The sequence below is a fragment of the Ursus americanus genome, chromosome 24 (genome assembly GCF_024610735.1).
Source record: "Ursus americanus isolate L20-20 chromosome 24, mUrsAme1.1.p, whole genome shotgun sequence".
NCBI classification, from domain to species: domain Eukaryota; kingdom Metazoa; phylum Chordata; class Mammalia; order Carnivora; family Ursidae; genus Ursus; species Ursus americanus.
The window spans coordinates 5,781,702-5,801,515 of record NC_142150.1 but is presented as its reverse complement, the minus strand read 5'-3'; the positions used below and the strand labels follow the sequence as shown (position 1 = coordinate 5,801,515).

The following is a 19,814-nucleotide window of genomic DNA, read 5'->3' as shown; positions in this document are numbered from 1 at the left end:
AGGACTGAGAATGGTTTGTATTCCCACTAGCCAGAGTGGAAAGATCTTCTGACATGTGGGGTATCAAGTAGTGTTGCCCCAAAGGTGATACCTCAGTAATGGCACCAAATTATCCCTAGATTAATGGCTTCTCTGAACCGACCTAACAAGCTTAAAAGCAAGCATGGAAAGGAAATTTTTCTGTGTCTCAGAACAAAGTCCACAAATATTTGAAAGAATACGTGAACTCCAACACCCAGCAATGTAAAATTCATAGTGTGTAGCATCCATTCAATAATCACCAGGCTTTTATAAAAGCAAGAAAACATGAACAATAAGGAGGAGAAAGTCATTCAATAGAAACAGACCCCAAAATGGCACAGATGATAGATTTCGTAGTTAAGACAGTAAAAACAGCTATTTCGGGGTTACCCAACTATAGCCAAATGAAGAGATAGGCAAATCTTCCTCCCAAAAAACACTTACAAAATTTCTGTCAGGCCAGGGCATGCTGTGAGAACCAATAAGAATTTACTTGATTGGGGGAGTGGGTAGGTGCTTCCCGCGCCCAGCAGCATCGTGGTTGCAGGCAGTGGCAATCATTGAATTATAAAAATAAATAATCAGGGTATATTCAAAGCTGAAAAAATAGATGTTATAAGCTCCATATGTTTAAGAAGATAGAGGAAAACATGAACATTATAAGTCAAGACATGGAGCACATCCATGGAATGTATGGAGATGAGAAATACAGTTTTTGAGATGAAATGAAAAGTATACTGGATTATTACTGTTGGGATTAGACAACAGAGAAGAAAGGATTAGGGAACTTGATAACAGAATGATGAAACTACCCAAAATGAAATACATAGAAGACTGTCAGTGCTGTGGGACATCAACTGGCCTAATGTATGCACCAAGAGCCCCAGAAGGAAAAGGAAGGAACAGAAAAATATATTTGAATAAGTAATGGCTGAAAATTTTCCAACTTTGAAGAACACTCTGAACTCAGATACCTAAGAAGCTCAGTGAACCCCAAATAAAAGAAACATGGAGAAAACTAGATACGTAGCATATAAATGACTATTATTTAGATAGGAGTAAAGGAACTAATTAGTCTAAATGTCCTTTGAGTGTAAAGAGAAGTAAATTGTAATCAAGCACATAAGACATTTTTGACATGCATAATGATAGCAGTCGTGTTTCCTGAGAACGCGTCCTACATCTAGACATAGATAAATGTACATTGCAACATAGGTGTGCCAGATTATCTATTTCCTACCAAGACAAAAACAAATTTACTATGTTATCAAATGACTTATTTTCTCTGATAGTTTAATAGAAAAGGGACCTGGGATTTGGAGTCCAGTAAACTAGAATTCAAATGTTGTCTTTCCATGTATGGCTTTGAACAATGATTTATCACTCTGACCCTCCTTTATAATTTTATCATTCTGACCCTTCCTCCTTTGTGAATTTAGAATAATACTGCCCAAACTCATAGACTTATTGCTAGTTAAATGAGCTAATATATGTGAAAATGTCTAGCACAGTGCTTGGTGTATATACTGGCTTCTCAGTGCATGTTGTTTCTATTTTCTCTTTCTAATCTTCCTCCTGAGTAGCCTTTTCTGGCATTTCTTTTCGTCCCCCCTTAAACAATGACTATGGTACCGGAGGAGACCTTAGAGATCAGCTAGGATCAGGCTCTCTTCCCAAAGGGGAGGATGTTCTCTTTCCAAGCTCTATTGTGTTTTAAAAAATGACATTAAAAAAGTTCCCCGTGCCTCTCAGAAGCAAAAGAGAAATTAGTATTTGCTGACAATTTTATTGTAGAACACAATAATATAGATCTTAAAACTGAACATTTAAATGGATATGTTTATATTACAACTAAATTTCTAAAACGATGGGCATGTTGTTATATGTGTTTAATGACAGGATAAATGAGACAAAATAAAGGCAAGGAGTTTAGCTTTCAAGTTCCTGGTTACACTAGAGTTACAAGTCACATACTTGAATACTGTGCCCAGTATAGGAGGACAGGCATCTTAAAATAGAATTCTGTAAATATACGTAGCAAAGAATATAAAGAGACATCACTTTAGACATGAAAAATAAATTACATATAGCATGGTATATAAAACATAATTATAATGTGTGCTTGCTCTTTGCAAAAATTAATTTTAAACCTGAATAGAGACCAGAATATAGACCATGAGGAGTGTCCACACCCAGAAAGCCACATAGAAACCATGCTGTGGCATGCGGCTCCCTGGGCAGAGGCCCAGGAGAGCAGAGGAAGCCTGTGTTTCCATTTTTAAAGTACTTGCAATTGTTTGATTTAAAATATATATTAAAAAATTAGCTGCAGAGCCTATTTATAGTTGCAGGAACTTTTCAGAGAGAATAACACAAAAGCACTACAGAGCTGCTGAAATTTTAAATAATTCTTTGTAAATGCCCTAGGTTAATTTAGATCCTTGAAAACACATTAGGAAATTAAGCTGTAATGTGAGCTAATTCAGATTTTAATTTGGCAAAAAGAATGATCCAACTACACAGTTAATGTAAATAGAAGCATAACACAGGGAAATTAATGAGGTTTCCTCCCGATGAATCTTCAAGGAGGTAGATAATTAGCTTCTTTTGTTATTATTGTAGGAGAATGTGGCATTGTCTCTGAGGTGTAAAATAACTGTGGCTTACTAAGTGATAATGTGCTTCATTTGTCTTTTTTTTTAATAATTATTTATGTTAAACTCTTGTAGGATGAAGCAGCAGCACAGCCGCTAAATCTCTCTTCCCGACCCAAGACAGCCGAGCCTGTCAAGTCCCCAACATCTCCCACCCAGAGCCTCTTCCCAGCCAGCAAAACCAGCCCCGTTAATCTGCCTAACAAAAGCAGCATCCCCAGCCCCATTGGAGGAAGCTTGGGAAGAGGATCCTCTTTAGGTAAATGGAAAGGTCAACAACAGGAAGAGATTAATGAATTAGGTAAAAGAAAGCAAACCTGTTCAGTGATGACTGATCCCTGTTTCCAAAGTGTTCCTTAGTCCAAGAAAAAAAAAAAAAAGTAAAAGTAAAATCCTTTCTACTGAAACGTAACCCCTTTTGGTGTCTTGGGTGATTAGAACTTTTGGAAAAGGTCACAATATAAATCCTGCTGGGATGGGGTTCTTTAGAGTCTGCTGCGTTAGATCCAGCCAATCAGAGACTTGGGGATTTCTGTGTTTGGTTAATGCTTTGCCACTGAAGTAATTCTAGGCAGACAAGAGTGATCATGAACCCTCCAAGGGCCTAAAGGGACCTGGCCTCCAAGCTGCCTGCCAAGAGTCCAAAACTTCTTTGAAGTTTTATATTTTCTTTTTAAAATGTATGTGAATTTTACATCTTATCCCATATCAGTTTTGCATTAAAACAAATGTGAATGACACACTTCAATGACATAATATGAAACAAAGTTGATATCTGATAAGATATGTCATAATGATCCTCGGGCTTCTTCCACTCTCTGATATATTGCCAAGTATCTCTAGGGACATTCGTACCCCAGTGAGAAGTATAGAGGGAAAACATGGGTTTTGGCATCGGACACACTTGGACTCAGAGCCTTCACTTACTCGCTATGTGACCCTGGGAAAGTTATTTAATATTTTGGAACTCAGTTTCCTAATCTCTTAGAGGGGAGTATTATTACCTAGCTCACAGGTTGTTATGGGAATTCAGAGAGAAAAATGCATATAAAATGCCTAACACAATGTCTGGCACCTAGAAGGCACGTAATTAAAAAAAAAACTAGACTGGAGGGAGTTAAGCTGGCGGAGGAGTAGGGGACCCCTTTTTCAGCCGGTCCCCTGAGTCGAGCTGGATAGGTACCGGACCAGCCTGAACATCCACGGAATCAGCCTGAGATGCAGGAAGATGCATCTGGATCTCTACAAATGAACATCTCCAGCGCTGAGTATTGAGGTACGAAGCGGGGAGCCGTGAAACCGCGCACGGATATCGGAAGATAAACGGAAGGGGGAGGGAGCCGCCGTGTTCGGGCGCCGGGAAGCGGTAGCCACCTGCACGGGGGAGCGGGCGGACTCGAGGACGGCACCCGCGAAACAGCAGACTGAGACCGTGAGCCGGGAAGTGCGCGACCAGACTGAAGGCCAGAGCTTCAGAGTGCGCGGGGGCGGCTGGCGGCTGGCGGCATTAGAAACACAAAGGACAGAGACGTGCTGGCCCTGGAGTGAGGGCTCGGACACCAGGTGTGAGGCGCACATCCCCGGGACGCTGCAGGGTTGAGCAGCACCAACAGAAGCAGAGTTAAAGTGGCCAGAACATCAGTGGAGAATGGGCCGCGATCCCTCTGTTCTGAGACAGAGGCTGAGATTCGGCCACTGCTGCTCTGACTCTCAGAAGAGGCACAGCAGACCGCCAGGGAAAGCCGCCAGAGAACAAAAGCCTGGAAATACCGGCTCAGAGAGTGCCCATCCCCATTCCCCCTCGCAGGGGACACGGAAACTCTACCCAAACAGGGTTGTCCGAGTATCGGCACGGCAGGCCCCTCCCCCAGAAGGCAGGCTGAAAAATCAAGAAGCCCACATCCCTAAGATCCCTATAAAACAAGGGCGCACAGCCTGAGTCCCAGTCAATAATTTGGGCTCTGGACAACCCCGCAATGTCTCCTCATCAGAATGATGAGAAGGAGAAATCCCCCCCCCAGCAAAGAAAAGACAATGAGACTGTGGCCTCTGCCACAGAAGTAATGGATATGGATATAACCAAATTATCAGAAATGGAATTCAGAGTAACAATGGTCAAGATGATGTGTAGACTTGAAAAAAGTATTAACAAAAATGTTAATGAGAATATAGAATCTCTAAGGGCGGAATTGAGAGCGAATCTGGCAGAAATTAAAAATTCTATGAGCCAAATGCAGTCAAAACTAGAGGCTCTGACAGCCAGGGTGAATGAGGCAAAAGAACTATCAGTGAATTGGACGATGGGTTAGTAGAAGAGAAAGCTAAAATAGAATCTGGACTCAAAAAAATCCACGCCAATGAATGTAGGTTACGGGAGATTACTGACTCAATGAAACGTTCCAATGTCAGAATCATCGGCATCCCCGAGGGGGTGGAGAAAAGCAGAGGTCTAGAAGAGATATTTGAACAAATTGTAGCTGAAAACTTTCCTAATCTAGCAAAGGAAACAAACATTCGTGTCCAAGAGGCAGAGAGGACCCCTCCCAAGCTCAACCACAACAAACCTACACCACGTCACGTCATAGTGCATTTCACAAATATTAGATCCAAGGATACAGTATCGAAAGCGGCCAGGGCAAAGAAATTTCTCACGTACCAAGGCAAAGGTATCAGAATTACGTCAGACCTGTCTACAAAGACCTGGAATAAGAGAAAGGGCTGGGGGGGCATTTTTAAAGCTCTTTCAGAGAAAAACATGCAACCAAGGATCCTTTATCCAGCAAGGCTGTCATTCAGAATTGATGGAGAAATAAAGACCTTCCAGAATTGCCAGTCATTGACCAGTTTTGTAACCACGAAACTAGCCCTACAGGAGATATTAAGGGGGGTTCTATAAAAGTAAAAAGGCCCCAAGAGTGATACAGAACAGAAAGTCACAATCTATAGAAACAAAGACTTTACTGGCAACATGGAATCATTAAAATCATCTCTCTCAATAATCAGTCTCAATGTAAATGGCCTAAATGCTCCCATAAAACACCACAGGGTTGCAGATTGGATAAAAAGAAATGACCCATCCATTTGCTGTCTACAAGAGACTCATTTTGAACCTAAAGATACATTCAGACTGAAAGTAAAGGGATGGATACCATCTTTCACGCCAATGGACCTCAAAAGAAAGCTGGGGTAGCAATTCTCATATCAGACAGATTGGATTTTAAACTAAAGACTATAGTTAGGGACACAGAAGGGCACTAAATTATTCTTAAAGGATGTACCCAACAAGTGGATATGACAATTATAAATATATATGCCCACAACAGGGGAGCAGCAAGATACACAAGCCAACTCTTAACCAGAATAAAGAGACATATAGATAAAAATACACTAATAGTAGGGGACCTCAACACTCCACTATCAGCAACAGACAGATCACCTAAGCAAGAAATCAGCGAAGAAACGAGCTTTGAATGCCATACTCGACGAGTTGGACCTCATAGGTATATATAGAACACTACACCCCAGAACCAAAGAATACTCATTCTAGTCTAATGCCCATGAAACATTCTCAAGAATAGACCATGTTCTGGGTCACAAAACAAGTCTCAACAGATAACAAAAGACTGAAATTATTCCCTGCATATTCTCAGACCACAACGCTCTGAAATTGGAACTCAACCACAAGGAAAAATTTGGAAGAAACTCAAACACTTGGAGACTAAGAACCATCCTGCTCAGGAATGATTCGATAAACCAGGAAATCAAAAATCAATTTAAACAATTTATGGAGACCAATGAGAATGAAAACACAATGGTCCAAAACCTATGGGATACTGCAAAGGCAGTCCTAAGGGGGAAATACATAGCCATCCAAGCCTTACTCAAAAGAATAGAAAAATCTAAAATGCAGTTTTTATATTCTCACCTCAAGAAGCTGGAACAGCAACAGAGGGACAGGCCTAATCCACGCACGAGGAAGCAGCTGACCAAGATTAGAGCAGAAATCAACGAATTAGAAACCAGGAGTACAGTACAGCAGATCAACAGAAGTAGACACTGGTTCTTTGAGAGAATTAATAAAATTGACAGACCACTGGCAAGACTTATCCAAAAGAATAGAGAAAGGACCCAAATTAATAAAATTATGAATGAAAAAGGAGAGGTCACAACCAACACCAATGAAATTGGAAGGATTATTAGAAACTTTTATCAACAGCTTTATGTCAATAAATTAAGCAATCTGGAAGAGATGGAGGCCTTCCTGGAAACCTATAAACTACCAAGACTGAAACAGGAAGAAATTGATTTTTTAAACTGGCCAATTAATTATGAAGAGATTGAGTCAGTGATAAACAACCTTCCAAAAAACAAAACTCCAGGCCCGGATGGTTTTCCTGGGGAATTCTACCAAACATTCAAAGAAGAAATAATATCTATTCTCCTAAAGCTATTTCAAAAAATAGAAACAGAAGGAAAGCTACCAAACTCATTCTATGAGGCCAATATTACCTTGATCCCCAAACCAGGCAAAGACCCCATGAAAAAGGAGAATTACAGACCGATTTCCTTCATGAATATGGACGCCAAAATCCTCAACAAGATCCTGGCTAATAGAATCCAACAGTACATTAAAAGGATTATCCGTCATGACCAAGTGGGATTCATCCCTGGGATGCAAGGGTGGTTCAACATTCGCAAATCTATCAGTGTCTTAGATTTTATCCAGAAAGAAAAATTCAAAAATCATATGATTCTCTCAATAGATGCAGAAAAAGCATTTGACAGAATACAGCATCCTTTCCTGATTAAAACCCTTCAGAGTGTAGGGATAGAGGGTACATTCCTCAATCTCATAAAAACCATCTATGAAAAGCCTACAGCAAATATCATTCTCAATGGGGAAAAGCTGGAAGCCTTTCCCTTAAGATCAGGAGCACGACAAGGATGCCCACTCGCGCCACTATTATTCAACATAGTACTAGAAGTCCTTGCAACAGCAATCAGACAACTAAAAGGGATCAATGGTATCCAAATCAGCAAAGAAATCAAACTGTCTCTCCTCGCAGATGACATGATACTCTATATGGAAAACCCAAAAGAATCCACTCCCAAACTATTAGAAGTTATGGAGCAATTCAGTAATGTGGCGGGATACAAAATCAATGCTCAGAAATCAGTTGCATTTCTATACACAAATAATGAGACTGAAGAAAGAGAAATTAGGGAATCCATCCCATTTACAATAGCACCAAAAATCATATGTTACCTTGGAATTAACCAGAGACGTAAAGGATCTATATTCTAGAAACTAAATCACTCTTGAAAGACATTGAAGAAGACACAAAAAGATGGAAAAATATTCCATGCTCATGGATTGGAAGAATTAACATAGTTAAAATGTCCATGCTACCCAGAGCAATCTACACTTTCAATGCTATCCCGATCAAAATACCTATGACATTTTTCAAAGAACTGGAACAAACAGTCCTTAAATTTGTATGGAAACAGAAAAGGCCCGAATCACCAAGGAACTGTTGAAAAGGAAAAACAAAGCTGGGGGCATCACAATGCCGGATTTCGGGCTGTACTACAAAGCTGTGATCACAAAGACAGCATGGTACTGGCACAAAAACAGACACATAGACCAATGGAACAGAATAGAGAACCCAGAAATGAACCCTCGGCTCTTCGGGTAACTAATCTTTGATAAAGCAGGAAAAAACATCGGGTGGAAAAAAGACAGTCTCTTCAATAAATGGTGCTGGGAAAATTGGACAGCTACATGCAAAAGAATGAAACTTGACCACTCTCTCACACCATACACAAAGATAAACTCCAAATGGATGAAAGACCTCGACATGAGACAGGAATCCATCAAAATCCTAGAGGAGAACATAGGCAGAAACCTCTACGACATCGGCCAAAGCAACCTTTTTCATGACACATCTCCAAAGGCAAGAGAAACAAAAGATAAAATGAACTTGTGGGACTTCATCAAGATAAAAAGCTTCTGCACAGCCAAGAAAACAGTAAAAAAACTAAGAGGCAGCCCACGGAATGGGAGAATATAATTGCAAATGATGCTACAGATAAAAGACTGGTATCCAAGATCTACAAAGAACTTCTAAAACTCAATATGTGAGAAACAAATAAACAAATCATAAAATGGGCAGAAGATATGAACAGACACTTTTCCAATGATGACATACAAATGGCCAACAGACACATGAAAAGACGTTCAAAATCTTTAGCCGTCAGGGAAATTCAAATCAAAACTACACTAAGATACCACCTTACGCCAGTTAGAATGGCAAAAATTGACAAGGCAAGAAACAACAATTGCTGGAGAGGATGTGGAGAAAGGGGATCCCTCCTACATTGTTGGTGGGAATGCAAATTGGCACAGCCACGCTGGAAAACAGTGTGGAGGTCCCTTAAAAAGTTAAAAATTGAGCAACCCTATGATCCAGCCATTGCACTACTGGCTGTTTACCCCAAAGATACAGATGTAGTGAAGAGAAGGGCCATATGCACCCCAATGTTCATAGAGGCATTGTCCACAATAGCTAAATCGTGGAAGGAGCCGAGATGCCCTTCAACAGATGACCGGATTAAGACGTTGTGGTCCATATATACAATGGAATATTACTCAGCTATCAGAAAGAAGGATTTCTCAACATTTGCTGCAACATGGTCGGCACTGGAGGAGATAATGCTAAGTGAAATAAGTCAAGCAGAGAAAGACAACTATCATATGATTTCTCTCATCTATGGAACATGGGAACTAGGAAGATCGGTAGGGGAAGAAAGGAATAAAGAAAGGGGGGGTAATCAGAAGGGGGAATGAAGCATGAGAGACTATGTACTTTTTTTTTTAATGTTTTTTTATTATATTATGTTAGTCACCGTACAGTACATCCCTGGTATCTGATGTAAAGTTCGATGATTCATTAGTTGTGTATAACACCCAGAGACTATGGACTCTTGAGAAACAAACTGAGGGCTTCAGAGGGGAGGGGGGTGGGGGAATGGGATAGACTGGTGATGGGTAGTAAGGAGGGCACATATTGCATGGTGCACTGGGTGTTATGCGCAACTAATGAATCATCTAACTTTACATTAGAAACCAGGGATTACTGTACAGTGACTAACATAATATAATAAAAAAAACATTAAAATAAAAAAAATAAAATAAAATAAAAAATTAAAAAAACTAGACTGAACCGATACCAACACATTTACATATACATGTGGAATGAAACAATAAATGTGAAAACATTTGTAGGTAGCAGAGTGCCAAATAAGTATTAACATGTTGTTACGAAGCCTCTTAATTTTCATATAAGACGCAGAGATAACAAGGGATTGGGGACTTAGTTCACTGCATTACCTTCCTTGCCTTATTGAGTCCTGGAGCCTGAAATGCTTATTATAATGAACAAAATAATATATAAGTGTAGCCATTTACAGTTGAATAGCCATTTTTGCCTATCTTATCTCATTTGATTTTTCATAATCACCTTATGATGTAGTACATTATGACTTTCATTGTATGATGAAGTAAACTGATTCTTACAGGTAAAATGGCTTGCCCAACGCCATGTAGCTTTAATGAGTAAAGCCAAGACTAGAATCTGGGTCCTCTCACCTGAGTTATGTAAATTTGGAGCTCTTTTTTTGTGAACTCATAGTTGGAGTATTTGCTGCACTGTATTGGGTTTACGTAAATCTTCTGATGGTGAGATGTATCTCTTCCTCGTTAAAATTTGGGACATTAGGATCCATACAGCAGCCTGTTCTCATTTTGAGTCTGGCTGCCTCTGCCGGGGGCGAGGAGGTTTTCACTCCAAGTCAGTTGATATTCGTGTGGGAGAGAGAAGGGAGTTATTTACAGTATATGAATATGGCTGCTGGATTGTTGGAAGTTGTGAGATAAGGTGGGGGGGAAGCCAACTTAAGGATAAATAATAGGCTTAATCTTGAAATGGCTTCAGTGGCCTTCCCATTGTCCCCTTCTGAATTTTGTTTGAACAGTATTTGTTCGCTCTCCTGGGCATCGTGAGGGACAAAGATCACTATGTTACAGCCTTGCTTTTATGGAGCGTACACTTCAGCAGAGCAGATTTCTTAGATCATCAGCTGGAAATGGGCTGAAGCAATCACAATTTCGTCCAGACAGTATCAGATAGAAATGTGCTCTTTGGTTTTTATCAGAAAAGCTCCAGAGCAAAAGCTAAGGGGTTTTCTATACCCGAAGAAGCGATTGTTTGACGGTTAAACAATTTACTATAGATAGCCTTGGGAATTTTTTCTAAACTCATGCATATGCACGTGCACTGTACACACACGCACACATGGTGTGGACTTGACTCTAGTCTGGTCTCCTCTGTCCTGTCTGTCTGAGGTGTATGCAGGTGCACACACACGCATGTGCTTTGAAAGGTTCATACCAGGATACAAACAAATGGATCACATGAAGCTTTACCACAGCAGCTGAAATTGATCAGTCAGCAAGCAATTGCCTTCTTTTGGTCTAAACATTGGAAAAGCTTATGTAAAGTATTAATTTTAACCTACAGTAAAATGCAAGATATGGAAGAGAATTAGTTTGATTTTATTTTTTTCCCTCTGAGTTGTATGGAATATAACGGAAGTAAATATTTATTTGCACTTTATTTGAAGCTTTGTACTGATGTGAAAACCATTCCCACACATACAGCCTCCCTATCAGGAAGACAGGGAGCTGAGAGCAGTAGGTGTTCGGCTGGGGGTAGGGAATGGGTTGTCATTCTCTTGGTAAATAACTGAGGCAGCATGATGAGTAGAATGCTTCATTAACCAGCCAGTGATTGGGGATGGAGAGTGCAGTGTATTCCTTCCCGCCCCCTCTCTCCTGCAGTGGACATATGAACACACAGATAAAGATGTTGCTGAAATACACATGTAGCCTCACCGAATTTTTTCTGCTAGGCCAGAAACAGCTTTCCTGCATTAGTGTACCCAGTATAACAGATATCTCTGTACCTCTCCTCACCCCCTTCTTGCCTACTACTCCCCCACTGATTGTTAGATCTAGCCAGAACACACCACACACACACACACACACACACACACACACACACACACACACACACAATTGGCAGTTGGAATCTAGGAACCTTCCTCTGTGAGGAGGTAGGGTGACAGGGCCCAGATTAACTGGAATGCTGGGGTATCCTTCAAGGGCTAAAAGGCCGGCACATCCTGGTTTCCCGGTGCTCTATGGAGAGTACTGCAGTTTTCTTAAGAGCAAACATGCCCCGTCCTTGTTCAGAGAATGCAGCATGCTACAGGGGAGTGGGTAGTGGCAGTATTTTGTTAGCGTCTAACCTCATAAGCTTCTAATAATGCATCCTGTGTATGCAGATATCCTGTCCAGTCTCAACTCCCCTGCCCTGTTTGGAGATCAGGATACAGTGATGAAAGCCATTCAGGAGGCTCGGAAGATGCGAGAACAGATCCAGCGGGAGCAACAGCAGCAACAGCCGCATGGTGTTGATGGGAAACTGTCCTCCATGAATAATATGGGGCTCAACAACTGCAGGAATGAAAAGGTAAAACTTGCTTCCCTCCTTCACTGGCTCTGCTAGATCCATTGGCTCATACTTACCTGGCTCTCTCTAGACAGCCAAAGATTTGGGCTTCTAGCTTGAGGGCTGTTTTGTATCACATTCAAGCATTACTGCTGATGAACACATACGCCCTTTCCCACTTACTGTGGGGTTGCCTCCCACGCACCCAACCAGGTGCCCAACCAGGCACCCACCCTACCTGCCTATTGGTGTCTTTCTGTTCCCTTACAAAAGATTTAAAATGTTTTATAATGAAGGGGTTATATGAGGTTATTAGAATAGGAATAGAACATCAGAGTATTTAAAAAGAAGGAAGAAGCATATATGTTCATGATGAAGGCTACTGTATTACTATGACTCACTATTGAACTTATTACTAAGTTTCCTATCAGCCCGGGCAAAAAATAACACAGAGCAACTTACAAAATGCATTCATTTATTTTTTGATTCACCAAGTTATGTATCAAGTGTTTATTCTGTAGTAGACACTGTTCTTGGCACTGGAGATACAACAGTGAACAAACCAGACAAAAATCCCTGCTCTCATAGAGCCCACACTGTGACAGGGGAGCACAGACGATGACAAGATCAACAATTAAGTAGATAATGTAATGTCAGTAATATCAGGAGGTGAGTAAAAGCTGTGAGAAAAATAGAAGCAAGTTAAGGGAATAGGGAGTTAGAGGGTGTTCTTTTAGATGGGATGGAGAGGACTCTGTGAGGAAGTGACACTTGAAGGAGACCTCAGTGAAGCCATGGGGTAGGCCAGGTAAAGAGCGGGAGGCAGAGCAGGCAGGTAGCAGGTGTGATGCATGTAGAGGCCCATAGAGTGTACCAGCAACAAGGAGACCCATGTGATAAGAGTAGTGCAAGAGAAGGAAGAGCGGTGGGACATGAGGTAAAGTGATAGCCTGGGGTAGAACATGCTAGACCTTGTAGGCCCTGGAAAGGATTTGCATTTTATTCTGAGGGTGATGGGAATCCCCAAATGGGTTTTGTCCAGGGCAGAAACATGGTCTGATTTACATGTAAAAGGATCATTCTGTCTAATATGTGAGAATGGACTGTAGGAAGGTAAGAATGGAAATGGGGAGACCAGCTGAGAGGCTGTCATAGTACACTGGTGAAAAATTCTGATTATCTGATGAATGAATGAAACATGCCATTTTTTAAAAAGTGATGACAATATTTTCCCAGTGCACATTCTGAAAGTTCTTTTTTTTTTTTTTTTTTTTGACATGAGAACTGTATGGGGACAAATGAGTAGCATAGTGGGCAGTGTCTTTAGTAAGAGTTTTAGAATAAATTTAAAAAGTTATTTCCATTCATACGTTTATTTGGTATAGGCTGAACTTAACATAAGTTAGGACCAAGAGTCTCCTCTTTGTTTCCGTCCTTGCTAATTGTAGCATGGTGCTGTGATAGAGTCTCCATTCTTTCTAATAAACTTATACTTTCCTATTTCCTAAAAGTTTTAAACTAGCATGTGGAAAAAGTCATGAGACAAGTACAAGGTCATGTGCACTGTTACTTAAGTATTTGAATATATAGCCATAACCAGGGTGTTGTTTATTTTTCTTTGTTTCCTCTTCAAAACGTATGGTGATGTGACAGTCTGAGATTTTGGGTGTATTCATTTCCTAAAACTATAACAAATGATCACAAACTAGATGGCTTAAAACAACAGAAATTTATTTTCTCACTGTTCTGGAGATTAGTTTAAAATCAAGGTGTTGGCTGGGCCATACTCCTTCTGAAAACTCCAGGCAAGATTCCTTCCTTGCCTCTTCCTAGCTTCTGATGGTTGCTGGCAAGTTTTGCCATTCCTTGCCTCATAGCTGCGTCACTCCAATTTTTGCTTCTCTTCACCCAGCTGTCTCCCGTGTGTGTGTGTGTGTGTGTGTGTGTGTGTGTGTGTGTGCAAATCTCCCTCTTCTATAAGGGCACAAGTCATTGGATTTAGGGTCCACTCTAATCCAGTGTGACCTCATTTTAACTTGATTACATCTGCAAAGACTTTATTTCCATTTAAGTTCACATTTACAGGCACCAAGGGTTAGGACTTGAAGATATCTTTTGGGGGGACACTACTCAACTCAACAATGACAGTGACTCAAATAATAATGACTCAAATAATGACAGTGGGATACAGAGCCATTGCTCGTGTTCAGTCAACCCCTCATCCTTGACTGGTCTCCTATACTGTTTAGCCATTCTAGCAGATGGCTGGGGTTCATGGGCTGGGAGAGAGTTTAAGGGGATGGACGTATGATAGAATTCTCAAAGTATGAATGTGATCACTCCTTACATAGATTAGGAAGCTTAGCTCTGGAAGTGTTGACTTCCCAAAGCTTAATGAGGAATTTTATTGTGTTCTCACTGCACTGACTTACTAAGGTTAGCATTAAACAATCAATAAAAAATTGGTCACTATTGGACCCCTTTGCCTTTATTGATCCTCTTGGTGGCAGGTTCAGATCAGGTAGGAGAGAAACTATTTGGGGAAATATGTGTCTTTTGGTGCCTGTTTTAGCCATAAACTTTTGTATACTTGGGCCTCGTCATGCGCATGCCAGTCGTTGGATATGCTCAATCAAGTAAGTGCCCCACCCTCACAAGGCAGAACCCCTCTTTAAGAGCTGCCTGAATAGATGGTCGCATATAGAGTGAGGTCTCAGGACCACAAGAGAAGAAGTGTCTTGCCCCAAAACCTCTTCTACCATTCTGCTATTAGAGATAAACACAGAGTCAATCTTTCGATCTTTGATACTATATTCTCAGTGAGAACACTATGAAATAACATATTAAATCTTAATATGAATAATGTTATAAGATCCTTTTTGGGGATCTGAGTGAGTAAACAAGTTTTGACATAGAGATATTGGGTGGGAAATTGGGTTAACAACAACAGACGGGGTACATACATTTGGGACCATCACCTACTTTACTCTTTTGTCAAGGGTTAGTCCTAAAATTAATCTGAGAAGCATGTCAATGATTTATTTAAATCTTTTTAAATTTATTAGTCTTCAAATGAAAGTAATATATGTTTACTGAAAATTTTAATACAGAAAAATGTATGGCAAAATTTACTTATCCTCTTCATCCCATTAACTATTAAAGATTCTGAAGTTTTCTTTGAGTAGTAACAACCATTAGTGATTCAGAAGTTTTCTTTGCATATATGAAAGTATTGAGTTTTGAAATATATATTCTCACTTGAAATAGTAGTCACTGAGTTTGCACTTAACATCTGTGTGATATTTGGCAAGTTGATTACCCTCTCTGAATCTCCGTTTCTTTGTCTATAATATGAGGATAGTAACCTGAGTTACAATGAAATAAGATATATGTGAATATACCCTGTATGCCTCCTGGTGGAGTGGGCATTTTCTTATGTTTCCTATCCCCTTTACCTAAATCATGGGTGACCTTGAATATAGAGAACAAATATACTATTTTGTCACAGTTAAGAGGTCCTCACACAATAATGGGAGGGTCAGAAGAAGGAAACAGTAGATTTTTCAAATTTTGGCATTTTGGCTAACTCATAGTTCAAACTCCTTTCCAACTGAGTTGCTACACAAAGCTATGGGAACTTCAGGTTAATTAAGTTCGATCAGGATTTCTCAACCTCAGCGTTATTGACATTTTTTTTTTTTTGGCTTGATAATTCTTTGTCATGGTGGGGGGTACTATCTGGTCCCTACTCATTAGATGCTAGTAGCACCCCTCCCTTTGGTGAGAACCAAAAATGTCTCCAGACATTTCCAAATGTCTTCAATTGGTGGAGGAAGGAGAATATGGCCCCTAGTTGAAAAATCACTGGGCTAGATAAAATGTATTTAGAATTAATACATCTCAGAAACTTCATTCCACAAAAAAACCAAATTATTTCATTTAAATAATCATTCTGTTATTAAATTATGGAAATCATTTGCTTTTGATTAATGCTCTGAATGAAATATTTCTTGGAAAAATGCATCTAGAAATTTTTGTTCGAAATGTTAGCATAGAGAATCTTTAAAGCATAATGTATACTTATGCCATTTAGTTTGAGGGAGTAATGAGAAATAAATTCAGTATTGTTGCAGCAACTCTGCCATTCACTGAAGGCCATCTGTCATTCCAACCAGCCTTGGAAGAGAACATTCTAATCCATGTGTACCATACCTAGGAGTAAATTGGCACTGAGCATACCTTGCTTCTAGCAATGAATCTCTGCTTGTCTGACACCGTGACCCTGTATTGTTGAATTTGTATCATCAGTTGGAGTTGGAGTTCAAACTTAAGACACTACTAATTTCAAACACTACAAGTTAATTTTAAGTGTTGTTCATTGACTTTTCTTAATTCATTTGGGAGCGAGAAGTCTGAGGTACTGAAATATTCTTTTTTTGCTTTGGAAGACATGGGAAAGAGATGAGAGATTAGGTTACAATTGAAAAAAATACTAATAAATCCAAGCTTGACCTAAAATATGTCACACTGAATATAACAGAGCCCCTGAGGGTAAGTAGCAAAGTAATTTCTGCAGAACCAGAAAACTCTGGTTTCCTGGTTGAAGACAACTGTCTCTGTAGATGACTTTACTGGGGTTGCATTTTGGGCACTGGGAAAGTCAAGCATAATGGAAAAATCAATTCTATTCCATTATGTACAAGGAGAGTTCATAGGCTCTCCTTAACATGATCTCCCTCCTAGTAATTTCACTGTTTTGAACATGTATTTTGTGGGTTTATAGGCTTTGTTGAGTTTCTAGAGCTGATATCTGTCCTTGCTTGTTAGGTTAGATGCAGACAGAAGAGTAAATTAAGAACAGCATTATGGTAGCTTTGGCTCTCTTAAAATCAAAATATCCATCTTAATTTTATGAGGTTCCATAGGACACCGCTTTTTCTTCTGAGGATCAGATTTTCTTCTGAGGTCAAAGAGGGTAAATATATAATGTGCAACAATATAGGTGAAATGGATTGTGACAAATTCAATTTAAGTGTCTTCAAAATTGTTCACTTTGGAATTATCTGTTTTCTTAAACATAGAGATCCATAAATTAGATTTATGAATTTGTTCTTTGTAACCCATAATACAGTTTTAGAGAATTTTTCACAGTGTTGCTGTCATAAAACCCTATAGTTTATTAAGCATGCCTTTTCACTCTCTTACTTAGACAGTCTTTACAAAGGAGTGTGTCACAGATTTGGGTTCCTTGAGAAGCAGAGTGAGAGAGAGACAGACATTAGCGAGAATGTTTATTGGGGTGTGCTCTTTCTAACGGCCACCCGTGGAAGGAAAAGGGCAAAAGCAGGATCGGTCTATGATGCAGTCTCAGTCAAGCCTCAGTCAACCCCATCAGAAGCTTCAAGGCTGCTGTGCCATTCAGAATTGTCTCAAATTGAGTGGAGGGGGTGAACTTTTATAGACTTGTGTCAGCCAGTCATTGGATGAGGGCTACCCTGGCGAGGGGACATGACCTTGGGTGAGGTGACTGTCTTTAGCTGAGACAATGCCAAAGAGGGCCCACAACTGAGGGCTAGCTGCCAACAACGTTTCCTGAAGCTGAGGGAGTCAATCTCTCAGTCCTGAGGGAGGATCTGGGCAAAGCATGAGGATGTCCACGGTAAAGTGTTTTTGTGACATTTAGTAACATTAGGTATGTATAAAACATGCTTCATATATACGATAAGTGTGGATAAACACTTTCTACACAGGCATGGGGTGCTTGTGTCTCTCTAACATATAGACTCACATATATATCCATCTGAATACAAGTTTACCCATGGCCTATTTCACTTTATTGGGTAAATCCTGACTTTAGCACTTTAAAATGAAACATTGTTGACTTGATTGGCCAGAACGGCACCAATGGAGTTGTTCTGGTCGGCTGCGTCACAGGATATTTAGGGTCTGTTAAATATATAGATTGTAGGGACAATAGACTGTAACGGCGCCTTAGGAGCTGTTATGCTCCATCATTTCAACATAGCCTCTGTGCATGGATTGTGAGTGTCCTGCCAGCAGAAGTCTAAGTTACTGCCCTCTGCGTTAGCTTTCCACACCAAGAACACCATCCATCTTTATCCCTAAGTACCAGTGCAATTAGATCATATTATAGACTAATTGCTTACCAAATTTTGTTGTTTTGACATCTCTAAGATAGAAAGTATTTTAGTCATGACAATACACAGCAGAATTTTAAATAGGCTGCTTCTAAATATCCTTAGAGCTCAGCTAAGGGCATCTGGCCAGAAGAGAAGAGAGGCAGAGTGGGCTGTTTCAGTGTTAAAGTGCGATCTGTAACTTCTCTGACCTTCCTGATGTTTGAGTACTGACTCGGTAATGGTTAGAGCTTTCCTGAATAGCGGTTATGTAACTTGGGAATCCGGTTATTTTGCTCATCTTAATAATCTTGATGAGCCAGTAGATCGATTCCCTACTGATCAGAGTTGCTCATAAGTAGGCAGATTACACATGTATATGCATGCGGTTTGAATTGCCATTCCCCTCGCCTTCTGGGAATCTTTGAAGAAAAATGTTTGATCTTATCGGGTATCAAAGCAAGCTACCACGGACACTCCTATCACACTATCTCTGAAGTACATTGGTGGGATTAAAAGTGTAGAGTGGAAGAATCGGAGGGGACATTACATTTGATCTGGCCCAATCACTTCAATTCGCTGATGGAAAAACTGAGACCTAGAGAATGAAAATGACTTGCCATGGTCACATGGTGGGTTCACGGCAGAACAGGAATGAAATTTCAGCTGTCCTAATTCTTAGACTCTGACGTTCTTATTTATAGAATGGTGCCAGACAAATTTATTTATTAATTTTCTATGCGATCTTTAAGGCTGTTACACATAGAAGTACTTCTTACATTGTCAATCTCAAACCGTTGAGGGAATAAGACAGTAAAAATAAACAAGAACTGCGAAGCAGAAAAGCACCAAGTCCCCTGAATGCTGCATACTTGTCACCTCCTTTCTGGTGTAAGTCATTCTTCCAGGCCACGATGTCCATTGGTTCTGCCCCTGGAAAGCTATCAGTCAGGAAAGTGAAAGTTGAATGGTGCAAATATAGACCAAGAGGCAGAAGTGGAGGCGAGATGTGGAACAGCAACACAATTAGAAGCCACGTGGTAAATTGGGAAGAGCATGGGTATTGGAGTTGATTAATCCCGGGACTCAGTTTCTAGCATTAATCCTAGTAGCATCCTGTGCCGTTTTCCTACTGTGTTACTTAATTAAGTTACTTAGCCTCTGTGAGTCTCAATAAACATACTTGTAAAATGGAGATCCTCACCCTTTCCTTGAGGGATTGCTTCGAGGGAAAACATACGTAGAGCACTCATCTGACACAGGGGGTGCTCAGTTAATATTACATTCTTACTTTAAGACCGCAGACAGGTTGTCATGTAATTGTTAATTTTGTTAAATTTTCACTCTTTGATACTCTTCAGTGGTGAATGGGTTAACCTACTGCTCCCTGGGGCCACAATGTCTTAGATAGAGCTGAAGGTCACTGAGAA

The 19,814-nt window shown here is 40.2% G+C and overlaps 1 protein-coding gene across 50 annotated transcripts in view; it reads left to right on the top strand.

Annotated features, from left to right (window-relative positions):
- Positions 1 to 19,814, top strand: part of SOX6 (SRY-box transcription factor 6) — a 586,648-nt gene that overhangs the window by 496,565 nt on the left and 70,269 nt on the right. For 44 of the 50 annotated variants that reach the window (XM_087855313.1, XM_087855321.1, XM_087855326.1 and 41 more), the window contains 2 exons: positions 2,751 to 2,976; positions 12,081 to 12,268. In XM_087855313.1, the coding sequence (XP_087711439.1) occupies positions 2,751 to 2,976; positions 12,081 to 12,268 (414 nt within the window). The remainder of the gene's footprint in view (positions 1 to 2,750; positions 2,977 to 12,080; positions 12,269 to 19,814) is intronic. The other 6 variants (XM_045796558.2, XM_045796555.2, XM_045796556.2 and 3 more) reach the window with 1 other exon arrangement.